General features: G+C 37.0%; 1 protein-coding gene across 1 annotated transcript in view; it reads left to right on the top strand.

Annotated features, from left to right (window-relative positions):
• Window positions 1–18,819, top strand: part of LOC127831403 (uncharacterized) — a 64,761-nt gene that overhangs the window by 25,634 nt on the left and 20,308 nt on the right. Inside the window, exons 7-10 of the mRNA XM_052356389.1 lie at window positions 8,082–8,479; window positions 10,739–10,882; window positions 14,373–15,013; window positions 17,717–18,709. Of these exons, the coding sequence (XP_052212349.1) occupies window positions 8,082–8,479; window positions 10,739–10,882; window positions 14,373–15,013; window positions 17,717–18,709 (2,176 nt within the window). The remainder of the gene's footprint in view (window positions 1–8,081; window positions 8,480–10,738; window positions 10,883–14,372; window positions 15,014–17,716; window positions 18,710–18,819) is intronic.

Genomic DNA, 18,819 nt, shown 5'->3' with positions numbered 1-18,819 from the left:
TATCTTGTATTGCTATAAACTGCGACATTATACGTGGGGAGCTTCACGTTTTGCAATATACATGTTCTATTAAGCAGCATAGCGCCCTGTTGAAAGGGATATTATGTCCTGATGTTATGTTAACTACTTACCGGTTCGGAATCCATTTTAAACTAATTGGCGGGTGCACACAGCAGTGGATAATATGCAGGTCAAAAATAGATTTTACATCCGGTGATGCTGGTTTTGACCTGATGCATATATACATTTATGAATGAAAGGCTTCATGAACGTTGACGTCGCTCTTGGTTACCAGAAAAATTCCCACGTACGGATTTCAACCGTCATTGTTTACAATCTATTAAGTGCACAAGTACTGGAATTTGTATAGCGTTTTTTTAAAGGTGTTTGTCCAGGGCGTGTGCCGGGAAAACAGGGCTCAATGTATTTTTTTGTTCAGCTCTATAATATTTATATCAAATCTGTATGAAAAAATGTCGGTGAACATTAATTTTTGAAACTATTGAGGCGGTTATTAGTTCTGGATCTAAAACGGAGCATGAATCCGCATATTAAAAAAAAATGCAAGCCGTATTGCATATTAGTTTGGAGACATGAAATTATTTCGAAAGAAAGCCATAAGAGGTTCATTTCTATATGAGCAAGTCTCGCTGCCCACGATTACGCTCTTGCTTCTCGTATATATTAGACTCTTATGAGTCTTCGCTAATACCTAGTGTTTTATTTTGCTTAATCTAAATTAAGTTATGCATCTATATGTACTTTAAGCAGCATAACATGACTTCCAAATGACCAACAGCTCTTTCATATGTGAAAGAGATTGACACGAAGCATTTTATGTGGTGCAATATAAGTGTTTTCTTAATCATTTTACTGTAGAATTATAAAAATGTTGTACACAAAACCTGCCGACCAACTGAATCAATTCACCGATTTTTAAGAAGATGGGTTGTGGGGTGGCTGATGTACGAGATAATAGAATGTTTATCAGCCTTTTCAGTAATATTTTAAATAATTAAATTTATTTTATGACCTGTCGACCTTATTCTGATATGAAATTTTCTTTAACCATTCTTTTACTGTCTTTTCAGATGACGAAGGTTAAAGGGCGATAATAAGTGCATCTCTCGTTGCAGTATAAAATTATGTAATTAGGAATTTAACATTAGCGGAGGACTGGGATACCCTTCCCCATTCATGGACCACATGAGTTTAAATGTAGAATATGCAAGAGAGAGTCCTTCAACAGAGCCTAAAACAGCAAATAAAACAAACGAACCAAACAAAAAATGTACAGCTGATGTATTATGTGTGTTTTTGTTTTATTTTATTATTTCTACATAGACACGTCTGACATATAAATGCTATGAGTGCTACTTAATTACACATTTTGTTCCGTATATATCATGATGCTACGTTCTCACTTTTTTATGAAAATAAACCATTATCTGTGTTACGTCATTTCTCCCTACGATGTCTCTGCATACATTTTCAATTGTATTCATCACTTACATACATGATAAAAAAAAGATTTGGGTTGGAATGAATTTGTTATGCATTTGACATGTTAACTTACGATTAGAAGGCAATGTTAGGAACAAACGAAATAATCTTTCTATGTGAACCATTATTTTATTCCCTCAATACAACAGTCTTAAATAATATGTATTCACATATGTATAAAAGATAAAAAAATAAATGTATATAGTGATCACTTCTACTGAAATCATATCGTGTATTGCATTTGCACAAATCTCTCTATCCACTACAAATTCATTTTTTGCGATTATAATTAAGTGACCAACTCAGAACTGGTTTAAAAGAAGGTCATCCAAAATTTGTCACATCAAAGTCACATACATGTATCAATATTGTTATAGTAAAACGTGTCAAATGTCATTGTATTAAATAAACAATTAATATTTAAGTTTTCATTTAAAAAAACATCCACTGATATGCATCTTCTAAGCAGGTGTCAGGTATTTCAAATTGCTTCATGTATTCCGAATAGCAACCATGGTAGTATTTGGGTACAGCAACCTTATACTAGTATCTAACGGCTTTACTCTTCAGTTTTTCATTACACTTACATTGCACGTACATGTGATTGTTTGGCGTGGTACTTCGACGTAATATTTTTTGTTTGATTGGTGGGTTTTCATGTACCTTTTGCTTTCTAGAGCGGTACACACTTGGTTACGCCGTCTTTTTTAATCTTGGCATCCTCAACATATATAACTGGCGTCTTGATATCTGGAAATAGTAAGCATTGTATTCTGTTAAGTAGGCATAGTATTCCGTTTGATGCATATTCAAACATAAGTATGTTCATATGTGTCAAAATAAACAGGTAAGGATTACACTGTGTTAATAATACCGTCGAATGTCTTATATTTTACACACACTAAATGTTAGCGTTAATAATGCGATAAAAAATACAATAATAAAAATTAATAATATAACAATTAATAAAAAAAAATATAAAAAACTTGATTTCCTCAAGTGAAAATGAATTCCAAAACACTCGCACCAATGCGGAATTCATTAACAAAAGTTAGTTCGCATAAAACCTTCTAACATAGGAAAGAGCTGTTTATCATTTAGAAGTCAGGTCCCAAAATGTGCTTAAAAGGATGTTTAGTTCCAAAAAGGGGGGTTAAACAGTTATAATTCGGCATTAAATGAATTAATAGACATAAAAATGTGTCGAGATAATAAAATAATCGTGATTATGCCCCCCTTCGAAGAAGAGGGGGTTACTAATAATATTGCTTTGCTCATGTCGGTCGGTCGGTCCGTCCACCAGGTGGTTTCCGGATGATAACTCAAGAACGCTTGGGGCTAGGATCATGAAACTTCATAGGGACATTGATCATGACTCGCAGATGACCCCTATTGATTTTGAGGCCACTAGGTCAAAGGTCACAGGTGAAGGTCACAGTTACTGGAAATAGGCAATTTAAGGATTTAGCATGGTTCAAACAAGGGAAACAACTACCGTTTATGCATGTCCTTTTTATTACAGCATTTGCCTTCCTTTAATTCATTTAAAATATCATTTTACAGCAGAGATTCCAAATATGACCTGTAAATGAGCCCCATATTTACTGCCAGTGCTAGGTTACCTTTTCCCATTTGATCATTCTTAAGTATTGGTATTGTAATGCTGCTGCTACTGCTACTTCTCCTCCTCCTCCTCCGCCTCCGCCGCCACCACCACCCACCACCAAATTAAACAACACATTTGTCGACTGTTTTGCTTCAATAACTTTTTTATTCCGACGTCTACGGTATTGAAACAAAAACTTAGGGGAGCACAAACACCGTAGAGCCGAAAGGGCTTATTGATTAAAAAAAAATATAAATATAAACTGGCTTACCGGGTGAAAATATCCTTTACTCCTTCACGAAAAACACTAAAACGACGCCATCTTTAAAGTTTTGCAACAGCCTTCTCACTTAAACGCGGTAAGCTCCCGTATACGCAGGCCCCCCTGGATATTCAGCAGATGTAAATCATCTCATTTATTGGTGCAAGCTTGAATATATTTGCCTGTAAAATGTTCTGGTTCATCTGTAAATGTAACAAGTAACAATAAACAATAAAGTGTGGCCGCTATGAAGATGCTTTACATTTAAGTTCTAACCAATATTATTAGAACTGATGATGTGTTTGTGTGTTTAACATTTGAAAGTAACCAATATCTTAAAGCTATGACCAGCACGTGATGTTTAAACAAATTATGTCATTTGCAGAAGCTTTATCTGTTTTTCTGTCACTTACTTGTAACATTATCCTGGTTTAAGGTGATGCAAAAACTGCATGCTACTTATGTTCTTACAATAATTTTATCCTAAGATTATATTTTAAGGAATGCAAAATATAATTTTGGACTTAGTTATAGTTTAGATAAGGTTTAAATGTACAACATATGGCAGTTTGGATATAACATGCTCTTAATATGCTTCTGGAGTTGACCCAACTTATTTTTTTTGTAGAATATAGTTATTTTGATAATGTCAACCTAAATGCTTGAGTTCAGACTATTGTACGGCATGTGTTACGATTGTGTTAGCTGTGTACTGTGAGATGATCTTAATAATGCTATTAAACAACATTGTAAAAACATGATACTGTAATTATGTTACTAATAAAAGAAAAAAACATTTTATGCTGTGAGCATCAGATGGCTGCACCTTTCAACTACAGGAGCTTGGCATGTATCAGCAACTAAGATATAAGCAACACATTTCTGAATGGTGAGAATAATCATCTGTAAAGGTAAGAGTTGGTTTACACAGATAGATAAGATGTGGATGTCCTTCATATTAATCCTACTTTCTTTATTGATAATCTTCCTACTTTTCCTACTTTTTCTTCAGAAAACCTCCCTTTTTTTCCCTACTTTTCTATCAGAAACCAGTTGAAGGCCTGAAACTTTGTAAAACTTTCCCAAAACCTTGCTTCTAATGATAGCTTGGCAGAGTTCAAAAATTGTTCCTGTCCATTTAAAATCAAAGCACTGAAAGTACTGGTGGATTATTGACATGAAATCTCACAACGTGGCCCTGATTCAAAAGGAAACTAAGTTCATTTAGAAAAACATTCAAGTTTCTGAACCCTGTCTTCGCCACTGCGATGTTTAGTGTGTTACTAGTCTCGGACCAGCTTCAATAGGAAAGAGTTAAAGGGAAACATACAATCTAAAATATCGCCTGTGTGAATCGAGTATTGTACATTCGGATACTTTTTCTCGGTAACGGCTTTTATCGTTATATAGAGAATACTAGCAATGCGCATGTACTAACATTTTCACAACACCCAATCAAATTGCGTTGCGTTAACAGAGAGTTAGTTCTGCGGCGTAGACAGAAGTGCTCCGAAGTTTGCAGTAATATGCAAATTAGGCTGAAGATTGGCTACTGTGTATTATTGCCGCTTTGCGTCAATAATCCAAAAATGGCTGCCAGTGGGCTTTGCAGTTTTCCTTATATGGCTACAGTCAAACTTATTGAACTTTATTGAAGTCACTCTTTTTTTAGGGATGCAAGAGGTTACAAAAATCGTTAACCGGTTAACCTTTTGAGTTACTGGTTAGTAACCGGTTAACCGAAACACCTTAAGTAGTTAAAATGTTACAGTATATGCAAACAATGTCATACCACTCGTACCTGTACTCTCTATAGAAACGAAAGTAATTTGAGATTGCTTGCGTTGAGAACATGTCTATTTCTTAATGAAATGTATTGTAGCATTTATTTTAATAATTTTGTAAATGTTTTCTACATATAGTATTTATTTTTCCTGGGTAAAAGAGTATGAGTAAAAAAGAAGATTTACACAATGTTCATTTTCAAGTGTCATTAACGTAATTTTTTGGGCCGCTTACATTACGTTCGCGTGGTATCGCTCACAAATGATGTGTTTCTTGGTTTATTCTTTTTATCCCCGGCGAAATTTTTTTCGGAGGGGATATAGTAATTGGTCCTGTCTGTCTGTCTGTCTGTCCGTCCGGCTGAAACTTTGTCCGGAGCATAACTCCAAATCTATTCAATGGATTTACTTTAAACTTAGAATATAAAGAAATGGCAACTAGGAGAAGTGCAGTGACCAAGAACCATAACTCTATCTACCTATTTTTAGCTCATCTATTTTTTGAAAAAAAAACATGAGCTATTGTCATCACCTTGGCGTCGGCGTCGGCGTCCGGTTAAGTTTTGCGTTTAGGTCCACTTTTCTCAGAAAGTATCAATGCTATTGCATTCAAACTTGGTACACGTACTTACTATCATGAGGGGACTGGGCAGGCAAAGTTAGATAACTCTTGCGTGCATTTTGACTGAATTATGTGCCCTTTTTATACTTAGAAAATTGAAAATTTTGGTTAAGTTTTGCGTTTAGGTCCACTTTTTTCAGAAAGTATCAATGCTATTGCATTCAAACTTGGTACACTTACTTACTATCATGAGGGGACCGGGCAGGCAACGTTAGATAACTCTGGCGTGCATTTTGACAGAATTATGTGCCCTTTTTATACTTAGAAAATTGAAATTTTTTGTTAAGTTTTGTGTTTAGGTCCATTTATTCCTTAAGTATCAAAGCTATTGCTTTGATACTTGAAACACTTACTAACTATCATAAGGGGACTGTTCAGGCAAAGTAATGTAAATCTGACTGGCATTTTGACAGAATTATGTGCCCTTTTTATACTTGGAAAATTGAAAATTTGGTTATGTTTTGTGTTTAGGTCCACTTTATTCCTACAGTATCAAAGCTATTGCTTTCATACTTGCAACACTTATTAACTATCGTAAGGGGACTGTGCAGGCAAAGTTATGTAACTCTGACTGGCATTTGGACGGAATTATGGGCCCTTTATACTTAGAAAATTGAAAGTTTGGTTAAGTTTTGTGTTTTGGTCCACTTTACCCCTAAAGTATCATAGATATTGCTTTCATACTTGGAACACTCGCAAACTATCATAAGGGTACAGTAAAAGGACAAGTTGCATAACTCTGGATGTCATTTTTACGGAATTATGGCCCTTTTTTGACTTAGTAACTTTGAATATATGGTTAAATTTTGTGTTTCGATCCCCTTTACTTCTTAAGTATCAAGGCTATTGCTTTCAAACTTCAAATACTTTCATGCTATCATGAGGTTACTGTACCTGGCAAGTTGAATTTTACCTTGACCTTTGAATGACCTTGACTCTCAAGGTCAAATTATTAAATTTTGCTAAAATTGACATAACTTCTTTATTTATGATTAGATTTGATTGATACTTTGACAAAACTACTCTTACATGACATACCACAATAGACTCCACCCAAACCATCGCCCGTGCCCCCCCTTCCCCCCCCCTCCCCCGAATCCCCCCCCCTATTTTTTTTTTTTTTTTTTTTAAGATCATCTCACAAATGACCACCACACCCTCACACTATACCCCCCCCCCCTACCCCACCCCCTCCCCAAATTTTTTTTTAAACGGTTAAAAAACAAATCTATTTATTTTGATTATTTTATGTTTAAAATACCGTCCAACCATCGCACCCAAGAATCCCCCCCCCCCACCCCCCCTCCCTCCACCCCCCACCCGAATCCCCCCCCCCTATTTTTTTTTTCAATATCATCTCACAAATTACCACCACACCCTCACACTATACCCCCCCACCTCACCCCCCCCCCCCCAATTTTTTTTTTGAAACGGTTAAACAACACAAATATTTATTTTTATTATTTTATGTTTAAAATACCGTCCAACCATCGCACCCAAGAATCCCCACCCCCACCCCCCCCACCCCCCCCTCCCACCCCCGAATAATTTTTTTTTCCTTTTTTTCGCATTTTTGGAAGATAATGTAATAAATGTCCACACCCCCACACAATGCACCCCTCTTCACTCCACCCCTCCCTCCTTTGTGATTGAAAATGAGAGTCCCTTCACCTTTAAAAAGAAAATAGATGAGCGGTCTGCACCCGCAAGGCGGTGCTCTTGTTTTAATAATCTCCATTTTTGGATATTGGTTAACAAAACATCAAAATAAGCCATCCAATGTCTCAACTGAATTTTATTTCGAGTTCGATATAAAGGGGGAGTTAATATAATACGGGGAGTTAATAGCCCCCTACTCCCCGCATTTCTCTAGTAAAATGTTCGCGAGTTAGACCAAACAAAAGTGCCATTAATCAAAACGTACCCCATGTTTGTTGCCACAAAGGTACTGATTTATTGCTTTATTGCCTTGTTTGTTGACACGTTATTTACTACCGTCGATGGAGCGGCATGTTGTTCTTTCTAGTCACCTACGCAAATATGCAATATGTTGCGCGCTAAAAGTAAAATCGTACGAATTGTAGTATGAAAAGGAGAAAACATTATTCCTACAAAAAAGCATACTAAAAATTATTTTTTCAGGTTAACCTTTTTTCGAAAATGTAACCGGTTAAATGGTAGTTGGTAGGTTAACTGGTTAACCTCTTGCATCCCTGCTTTTTTTTCCAATTATTATAAAAAATGCTTGTTTTTCCCAGAAAGCAACTCGAATATCCAAAATAAAAACCAGACTACCATTTTCAGTCCAAACCGCAGGGTAGCCGGAGATCGTCTTGTACTGTTGGAAAACGGAAACGTTATATGGACTCGGACAAAGACCTTGAATCATCAGAGGACGACTATGTTCCATACAATTATGTAGCGTGCAAAAGAGTCCCTAAAACCAAGCGACCTAAAAAGGCTTCCGTTTTGGAGGAAGAGGATGAAGAATTAGAAGAAGAGGAAGAAGAACTAACTCCCAAGAAGAAGCTTGGAAGAGGAAAGGCTGAGAAGGAGGAGGAAAGTTCTGATGAGGATGATGTTGATGGTGATGATGGCGATGGCGACAAATCATCTGGAAAAGGTCGAGATAAAGTTGAGAAAGTCAGGCAGTTAAAGAGTAAACACAGACCACCATGTATGTGCGGCAAGAAATGTTACAGGTAAATTAGATTGAAAGTTTTTTTTTTTAATGAACATACTTTATTATAAATCTTAAGGGATGAGATGAATAGGAGTAACTTTGTCAGATGGTCAGTCAGTTTCTGATTAAATGCTATAAGTTTGTGGAGCTTATGCTTCTACAATTCTCAAGCTATTACTGTTCTATTAAAACTAAAAAAAAAATCATCATCTTGAAGTGCAGATTTGCAGAACTCTTCATTCCCATTGGTCCACATGTTCGTTATTTGCCCTTGAAAATGGCTGACTAACAGGCATTTTTCTGCCCATCCAACGGGTCCAATAGTCGGACCAATTCCCAATGCCAAATATGCATATTTTTTCCCAATTCTAAAAAAAAAATTCCCAATTTCAGACCGAAATGACCGAAGCAAAAAATGTGTTTCCCGGTAGGTACTGTGTTTTTAATAAGCTTCTGTCATGTTTTAGCGTGCCAATGGGAATACCCCATAAAACGTTATCGTATCGAGTGTTCCATTATGCAATTTTCGCGACCTTGACACTTCAGACACATTGTGGCCGGTTGTGTTTATGCAATTCTTAAAACATATTTTCGGTCAGAATTTGCTTTCAAATATTGAAGTGCTGGATTATTCAGAATTATCCGGTAATGTACCCGGTATACAACAAATGATGTGATTATTGTAAATTTGTTGAGAATCAATATGGATGGTCTGAGGTAGAGAAATGTGGACTGGTTTCACTTTCAACGTTACTGTGTTTCAAAAAATGGTTTTCTTCAGACATTTGGCAACTTGAATTTTGATTAATATGTTGAAAGTATGTCTGTAGGTCCGACAATTGTGAATATTCCTTAAAAAAATATTAAAAGACATATCAAGCTATGTATTTTATTTGAACTTCAAGCACAACATTCATAAAGTCTGTATTTTTATGCCCCCCTTCGAAGAAGAGGGGGTATATTGTTTTGCACATGTCGGTCCGGCCGTATGTCTGTGCGTCCGTCCGTCCACCAGATGGTTTCCGGATAATAACTCAAGAACGCTTAGGCCTAGGATCATGAAACTTCATAGGTACATTGATCATGACTCGCAGATGACCCCTATTGATTTTGAGGTCACTAGGTCAAAGGTCAAGGTCACAGTGACTAAAAATAGAAAAATGGTTTCCGAATAATAACTCAAGAACGCTTACGCCTAGGATCATGAAACTTTATAGGTACATTGATCATGACTTGCAGATGCTCCCTATTGATTTTCAGGTCACTAGGTCAAAGGTCATGGTCACAGTGACTGGAACCAGTAAAATGGTTTCCGGCTGATAACTCAATAACATTTACACCTAGGATCATGAAACTTCATATGTACATTGATTATGACTCGCAGATGACCCCTATTGATTTTCAGGTCACTAGGTCAAAGGTCAAGGTCACAGTGACAAAAACGTATTCACACAATGGCTACAACTGACAGCCCATATGGGGGGCATGAATGTTTTATAAACAGCCCTTGTTATCATACACATACTTACGCTAGCAATGGACAATGAATGTTGCATGGAAAAAACATTTTAGGGCAATAGCTATGTATGAAAACATAAGATTTAATAAGAGAAATTAAGAAAAATAATTTCACCAATGCTTTTTGCGATGAAAACTCTTCCCAATTTTAATGATTTCGCGACTCGAAAAATCCCAATTTTGCAAGATACTTTTTCCCAAAATAGACAGAAAAAAGCCTGATTAAGCAGTTTGGTCAAAGAACAAATCTCTAGTTTCCAGTAATTTCTTAACAATTCATTGCACAAATTACCTTTATTATAAACATAATAATCTTTTGATTGCATTATAATTAAGTTTAAATGAAACTGTTAAATGCTTCAGCCATGCTTGAATCCTTAATTGACACCATGCAAGTTCATTAACCCTTTAAGCGCTGGAACCAAATTTTAAAGGCCTTTGCAAACAGTTTGGATCCAGATCAGAATTCACAAAATGTGGCGTCTGATCAGGATCCAAACTGTTTGCTATTCTGATATAGTTCTTGAAAAAAATTGAAGAAAATTATGATTTTAGAAATTCAGCAGATGACATTTTAGCAGACGACAAATATCCCAGCATGCAAAGGGTAAAAACACAACTAGTTTTCACAGCACAATATTTCCCATGAACTTCAGGAAGAACCCTTTTCACCGCACAATATTTCACATGAACTTCAGGAAGAACCCTTTTCACAGCACAATATTTCACATCACAGCACAATATTTCACATGAACTTCAGGAAGGACCCTTTTCACTGCGCAATATTTCACATGAACTTCAGGAAGAACCCAGAGCACTTTGCAGAGTTCAGCCATCAGGGGGACGTCAGTTATGATCAACAGTCAGAACTGGAGGACGACAATATCCCAGACTGTTGGGTGAGGTGAGACATTATCCAGTGCAATAGGCAGAGAGATAGTCTTTTTTCCTTGTCTGTCAGACCCTATGGAACACTTTTGTGTCCAAAGCTATATCTTGGAACTGCTTGAAAAGTTTTCATTCAAACCTTGTATGAGTGAGTGTATATATGGGTAAGAGGATGATGCACCTTAGCCCATTTATGCCTAGTGGACTCTCCCATCCTTAATTGGATCAATTTATTTCCAAAATTAGGGATGTCTAGTATATTTATTTCTATATAAATTCCTTTAAGCAAACAGCGCAGACCCTGATGAGACGTCACATCATGCGGCGTCTCATCTGGGCCTACGCTGTTTGCCAAGGCCTTTTTTTCTAGACGCTAGGCAAAAATGGGTTAAATAGTGACACAAATTACTGTGGAACCATTATTATTCATCAGGCATTAATTTTGGTCTATTTTGCTAGTGGACCGAGTGATGAGTTTAAAATTCTAAAAAATAATTATGTCCAATGTTTAAACAAAATTTAAACTTACCGTAGGCATGAGATATTAAAATCAAACGTAATCTGCATTCTACATATACATGTACATACTTCGTCTGTTTCATAATCAAGATAAATCCAGTTTTGACACAAAGTGGTGCATATTATACAGTTTACTTTACTGACACACGGCATTGCTATGAAACGCGTATGCAGTAACTGACACACGGCATTGCTATGAAACGCGTATGCAGTAACTGACACACGGCATTGCTATGAAACGCGTATGCAGTAACTGACACACGGCATTGCTATAAAACACGTATGCAGTTAAGCTGTATGGAATGCGTTGACTTCGTTTAGGTTGAATAGTTATGATTTATAGCGCTTATTGTTAACAACTTCATTACGGATAGTGTGTATTTTGTTTTTCAAGGTTGTTGATTTATTGGCACTTGGCTTCGTTGTTTTAAACACTCGTTTACGGTTATTCGATCACTTGATAACAAAAGACTAGTTTTAATTGGCATGTTACAAACAGGATTTCCAAATGTGCTCCCTTTTCCACGAGGATTTGTCGCAACTGCGAATCTTCGGGGAATATAGCAGACATGTATAACAAACAAATCGGATATTGACTGACGCAATTTTTTTCAAAATTAGAAATTTGCAAATTTACGTGCTGACGAAATTGTCATTATACCCCCACAAATGAAGTTTAGGGGGTATATAGGAGTGAGCTTGTCAGTCTGTCAGTCTGTCGGTCGGTCCGTATTTAGTGTCCCCGCTCTAATTCAAGTAGTTTTCATCTGATCTTCACCAAACTTGGTCAGATGTTGTATCTAGATGATGTGTAGGTCAAGTTCAAACGTGGGCCATGCCGGGTCAAAAACTAGGTCACGGGGTCACTTAGTTCGTTTTAAACATTGAGCATGGTGTCTGCTGTTTTTTGTGAAGACAACATGCAAAATGATCTGTGTCAATGCGGCATGTGGGGGTATTCATCTCGACTGTGACAAAGCTCTAGTTTTATGAAAACTGACAAAATTTTATCCTGACGAAAATAATATGGTTTCACAGTATTAATAAATTACAGCGTTATTTCCCCATTTTATCCCCCGCCAAAGAAGGAGCGATATAGTTTTTGCCTTGTCCGTCCATCTGTCTGTCACAAACGTTTTAGAGCTATATCTTACAAACTTTTGATTTTAATATGAAACATTCTTAGGTGTATAGATATAAATGAGCAAAGGTTGGGATAACAATGCAATGAATTAGCATGTTAACTATAAAGTTCCCTTTCAGTCGTCGAAATTCGCACTAGTCCGACAGCAAAAAACTAGTATTTTTTCTTTCGGGCTTGTAGGAAATCCAATATTACAAGCCCGACGTGCTTGTACAATTCATTAAACAGAAAACGAGTTCCACTTTCATTTTCAATATTTGTAAACAAAGTTTTGAGCCCCTTAAATCAACAGCCGCTTATGTTTTAACACACTGCGCACACATGCTGGGCAATCAGCCGATAATTGGATTACTGCGCATAAAGCGCATGGTTTTGTGATTCCCGGATTACTATTATGTAAAATAAATGTTTTGCGTTGCTCTCGGGACACAGAGAGTAATGGCGGAACAGCTGTCATTCAAGTACGTCGTTGAGGAATGCGAATCTGAGGTAACTGTGATTGACGCATTTGTCAACTGGCTTTTTGTAGAATAACCTGGCACTTAATTGCTTATATATTTTCGGGTGGTTCAGGTTTGCTCTCTCTTTCACGTGGATATATGGGATAACTTTCTGCTAATTTTTTACCTAAACTTTATGTATATATTTATAATAGTGATTTGATTGAAATCCGTGTGTGAAATTAATTTCTTCTTCTTTCAGGATCCGAAAGAGGCTGGCTCAGATGACGAGGAAGCTAACTTGGATGAGGATGAAATTAATAAGAGATTTGTATTGTATTCTAAAGATTGAATAAATGAATGTTTCTTTGGATGTTTTATGTTATGTTTATCTGCATTTTTAACAAAAATGTTTGGGCCAGTAAAATCTGACTCGGGCTTGTTCAAATTCCCATAGTTCTAGCCCGACTTGCTTGTAGATTTAAATCTCGAATTCAATGACTGCCCTTTGAATATAGGGTTTTTCCTGCCTTGAGATGTACCTTCAATAACACAGGATCCATAACCCTGTCAGCGAGGTCACACATTGTGGTCAAAGCTCACGAATTTGATAAATTATTAATAATTTAGCCATTCAGCATGAAATACAGAATACAAACACGTACAATGAACTGTTTTATCAATTATTTAAAACTGAAGATTCAAATTGAAAAAGAAATAGCCCTAAACAATGATACACTTCATATATTTGAACGAAAATGTAAACATATTAAACTTTCATAAACAAGTCCAGAATGCTTTCTACCCACTCTCTGCAACCCATCCTTATTCATAAATATTCTGTTGTTTTTCTTTTTTTAACACCTATCACAAACAACCAAAGAAAAAAATACATATTAACCTTTTTTTAATCAAAAGGAAACCACAAGGTCAAAAAAGTATATATTAGCGTATCTTGTATAACATGTTTGAAGATTATTGATGCTACATGGTATCACTTTGTTTTATGATTATATACATGTATACATTGTATGTCTTATATTGAATAAAAAAAAATAATTAAGCCATAACTTCACTATGCATTAAGGTATTCTGTTATTGTTCCCTTGATCTGGTTGTGTGTCACAGGTAAGAGTTCGGTCTCTAGGGTCAAGGCTAAGGTTACACACTTTTTAACAGTTAATTTTTTTCAAATTTTCATTAAATATGGCTTATTTTGTTAGGATTTTACCATATATCTAGGTTCTCAATTACTGGAGCTTTACCCCTTAGTCACATGCAAAGACTCATAACCCTAGAGACAAGGTTGGTCACATATTGGGGTCAAAGATCACACATTTTATAAATCATTCATAATTTAGCCATTTCTTCACTGAATGAATGTGTTATCTTTTCATTTCCAGAATGACACGTATACAGGAAAGTCCTCTTCTGGCAACCTCCATACAGTACCAGAGAAGAACATTACATAGAAAATGTAAAATCATGGGAGGTGACACAGAAAGTGAGTCTGTGCCTTTAAAAGACTCCACAACCCAAACTGATGTAAACTCTACAGCGGCTAGGGTAGGGACAGAGACCTTAAATTTAAACCAAACACCAGATGAGTTTAACTCTGTTTGTGTTAAAATTGACACTGATGAATGGGATAATATGGCTACTGATTTTTATTCTAAGTGTGCCAAATCAGAACAAGTTCTACGGGAAGAGATGCATCAAGATAACAACAAGCTAAATGGCTTCAATTTAGTACATGAACAATCAGAAAAAACAGGATGTTTAGAGATGGTACAAGATAGCACCAGACAAGATGGCTTCCCCTCGGCATGTGTGGATTCAGAGCAGATGGGATGTGATGTTACCCATCAAGATGTCACAAGACAAGCTGGCTTCAATTCTGAATGTGTTCACAGTAAACAGATTGATGATTCAAACGCATATACAGCTGAAAATGGGCTTCATTCTGCAGGTGTAAAGACAAAAATGGACCATGACTGCAACCTGAAGGTCCCAAGGAATTCAAACTACGAAAAAGATGAATCTGGTAATTTGATGTTTTAGGGGCATTAACAACAAGATGCGTTTGTGAAACACAATGTCCCCCTAAATGACGTTTGACCTTGTAGGATTACCTTGATCTTGACCCTTCACCACTCAAAATGTGCAGCTCCATGAGATACACATGCATTTCAAATATATAAAATTGCTAGCTTCAATATTGCAGAAGTGACATTACATGAGCAATTTTGACCCATATATTTGACCTTGAAGGATGACCTTGACCTTTCACCACTAAAATGTGCAGCTCCATGAGATACACATGCATGCCAAATATCAAGTTGCTATCTTCAATATTGCAAAAGTATTCATAAAATTAGCGATTTGGGCCACATATATTTGACCTCTGACCTTGAAGGATGACCTTGACCTTTCACCACTCAAAATGTGCAGCTTTATGAGATACACATGCATGCCAAATATCAAGTTGCTATCTTCAATATTGCAAAAGTACTCATAAAATGAGCGATTTTGGCCACATATATTTGACATCTGACCTTAAAGGATGACCTTGACCTGGACCTTTCACCACTCAAATTGTGCAACTCCATGAGATACACATGCATGCCAAATATCAAGTTGCTATCTTGAATATTGAAATACTGCAAAAGTATACATTAAATGAGCGATTTTGACCCATATATTTGACCTTTGACCTTGAAGGATGACCTTGACCTTTCACCACTCAAAATGTGCAGCTCCATGAGATACATATGCATGCCAAATATCAAGTTCCTATCTTCAATATTGCAAAAGTTATTGCAAATGTTAAATTTGGCGCAAACCAACCAACAGACCAACAGACCAACGGACCAACAGACCAACAGACAGGGCAAAATCAATATGTCCCCCACTACGATAGTGGGGGACATAAAAATTAATGGGGGGGGGGGGTATTTAAAACACTTAAGATGGGAAGTCCCCTTGCGTGCTCTCTTACTCTGAAAGTTTACATCAGATCAGATTATCATGAATCTTGTGGGCATAATATAATCTCCACAACGTTTGATACCAGCTGAATTGCATTAAGCCCTTAGTGGGGGACATATTGTTTTTGCCCTGTCTGTTGGTTGGTTTGCGCCAACTTCAGGGCCCTCACACTACTTTGGGGGAAGGGGTCCGCAGCCCTTAGGAGGGGGAATTTTCGCAGCGTTCCCCTTTTTGGGGGATTTTTTTACTTACTCTCTCATTATTTCATTTGAACATGTTTGCACTATATTCATTGCATTTTTCATAATTTAGTATGTTTGAAAAGATTAAATTGAAATAGAATTGAGATATAATAATCATGAGACACATCTTTCTATAAAAAAAAAAAAAAAAAAAAAAAAAAAAATTTTTTTAGGGGGAATTTTTCCCCCAAAAAGGGGAAAAAAGTATACTTTTCAGGTGGGGGACAGCCGCCGAAATTCGGCGGCAGATTTGATAGATTGAGGGCCCTGAACTTTAACATCTGCAATAAATATTGCAATATTGAAGATGGCAACTTAATATTTGGCATGCATATGTATCTCATGGAGCTGCACATTTTGAGTGGTGAAAGGTCAAGGTCATCCTTCAAGGTCAAAGGTCAAAAAAACTAAATCAAAGTGGCCCACAAGGGGACATAGTGTTTCTGACAAACACATTTCTTGTTTTTGTATGCTGTAGGTGAGTTATGTGCAGATATAGCTTAAGATTGGCAGTAAGGTTAAAGTCAGGGTCACTGTTACTACCAGTAATGATAGAAAAACAACTTTTGTTGGATGGAAGTATGAATTTGAGGTTTGTGTGTAGATTGCTATCATGTCATCCCTCGACATTAACCCAAATTTCTACTCACTAGGTCATATTTTTGACAAAGATTGAATGATCCGACTCCTCTTAGGTGAGCGAACTAGGGCCATCTTGGCCCTCTTGTTTTTATATCAGTCGCACTGTGTGTCTGCCATTCTGTTTTCTGTTTTTTTTTATGAGATGCTAATACATGTAGATATTGAGCTAATTTTTGGTGAGTCAACCTACATAACCTTCAGATGAAGTGTGAGTTTTGTTCTGGTCCATTGATTTTTGGCTAAGTTATAGGCCATGAAGTCAGAACTTCAGATATTTTCTCTATAGTAAACCTTTTCCATAGTTTTTATATCCCCATTACCATTGGTAATTGGGGCTATATAGGAGTCACTTTGTCGGTCTGTCCCGAAATTTCATCCGATCTTCACCAAACTTGGTCACAAGTTGTATCTAGATGATGTCTAGGTCAAGTTTGAATATGGGTCACTTAGTGTGTTTTATACTGAAAGATGTGTATGTTATTTGTAAAATTAGTGGTAACCATTTAATTGTTGAATTATGGTTCATTTTATGTATAATAGTGTACAAAAATTATGTAAATATAGATTAATATCATTCCATCTTTTAACATTAATATTTCCAAGTGTATTTTAGCAATGTGCAGGAAATTTTCAATTTCTGTGTAAATTATTTTATCAACATATCGGCAAATAAGGAAAGTAAGTTTCTATTGAATTTTGTAATATCCCCCATTTTAGGGCTTTATCACGCCTTTTTTTCCAATTCAAGACGCACAGGCTGTAGAAAAAATTCATGTGAAAAAAATCACTAGATTCCAGGTATGCGTGGCCTTTACTCTGCCATCTTGACGCAAAACTAAGTTTAAACTAAACTTATTGTTATACCATGGTTCCAGAAGTTCGAGGCCTCTACTTGGCCAACATGACGCTTGGTGTGACAGGCATGGACTTGGAGCTGGACATCACGGGGGAGAACTCCTTGGAGGACGTGGATGGGTCGTGTCTGATAAGCTCCGCCCCAGCGCTGAGCTCAGCCTCCACTTTGAAATCCTCAGCAGGTAGCATGAAGAAGTATGTGTGGCGGGGAAAAGATTCTGAAAAGAGAAAATCCTTCTGCTCACCAGTTGATTCGTGGCCAGAGAAGAGAAACCCCCCTGAGTCGCCAGCCAGACGGAACCAGGAGAAAAGAAAGGCTTCGAAATCGCCAGCCATGGAGAGAACAAGAATGTCAAAGTCTCCTGTTAACAAAGTAACTGAGAAAACGATAGGTTCCCTGAAGAATCCTAAAAAGAGAAATGTTAGAAAGTCTCCCATCAAAGAAGCAGCAAAGGGAAATGAATCCCCTTCCAAGGGAAAGTCGTTGGCTTCTCTTACCTCCCCTGGTGCAAGTAAAGCTGGAGATAAAGCCAAACAGAAAGTTGCGGAAAAAGTAGAAGGACCTTCAAAGTCTAAGGCGGACGCGAAAATCGATAAAAACACCAGAAAACCAACGACAGTAACTGCAATCCCTGAGAAGAATGTCAGGGAGGTGACTAATAGGAACGCTAGGAAAAAGACCACAGACTCTCCCGACATGACTCGTGCAAAATCTGTTCGCGTTTTCGTGTCTATATCCGAGAAGACAAAAGCGGACGCCCATTTGGCAGCCAAAAATTCGCCAAGGAATGCAGGTAAACAGATAGATGCGGGAGCTGAAAAGGCAGATGTTGCAAAGTCTGGGAGGTCCCTGGTAAAGTTGGTGGGGGATACTCCAGAGAAGTCAGAAGAAAAAAGGCGGACCTCGACTAGGTCTGTGGCTGATACGCTGGAGATCTCGTCACCTAGGAAGTCTACAAGGTCCATGGTGGAGGAATCTGTGGCCGAAACATCCGAGCATGCCCCTGGGAAAGGTATACTTATGTAATGATAAATTTCTTTCTGCTGGATGTCTATGGTTGCTTTCTAAAAATGGTGATAGCTACAAACATTGTGTATTTGCTTATTAATAAACAAAATGGCC

The sequence above is a fragment of the Dreissena polymorpha genome, chromosome 5, assembly GCF_020536995.1.
Source record: "Dreissena polymorpha isolate Duluth1 chromosome 5, UMN_Dpol_1.0, whole genome shotgun sequence".
NCBI lineage: Eukaryota > Metazoa > Mollusca > Bivalvia > Myida > Dreissenidae > Dreissena > Dreissena polymorpha.
This window is presented reverse-complemented; position numbering and strand designations above follow the sequence as displayed.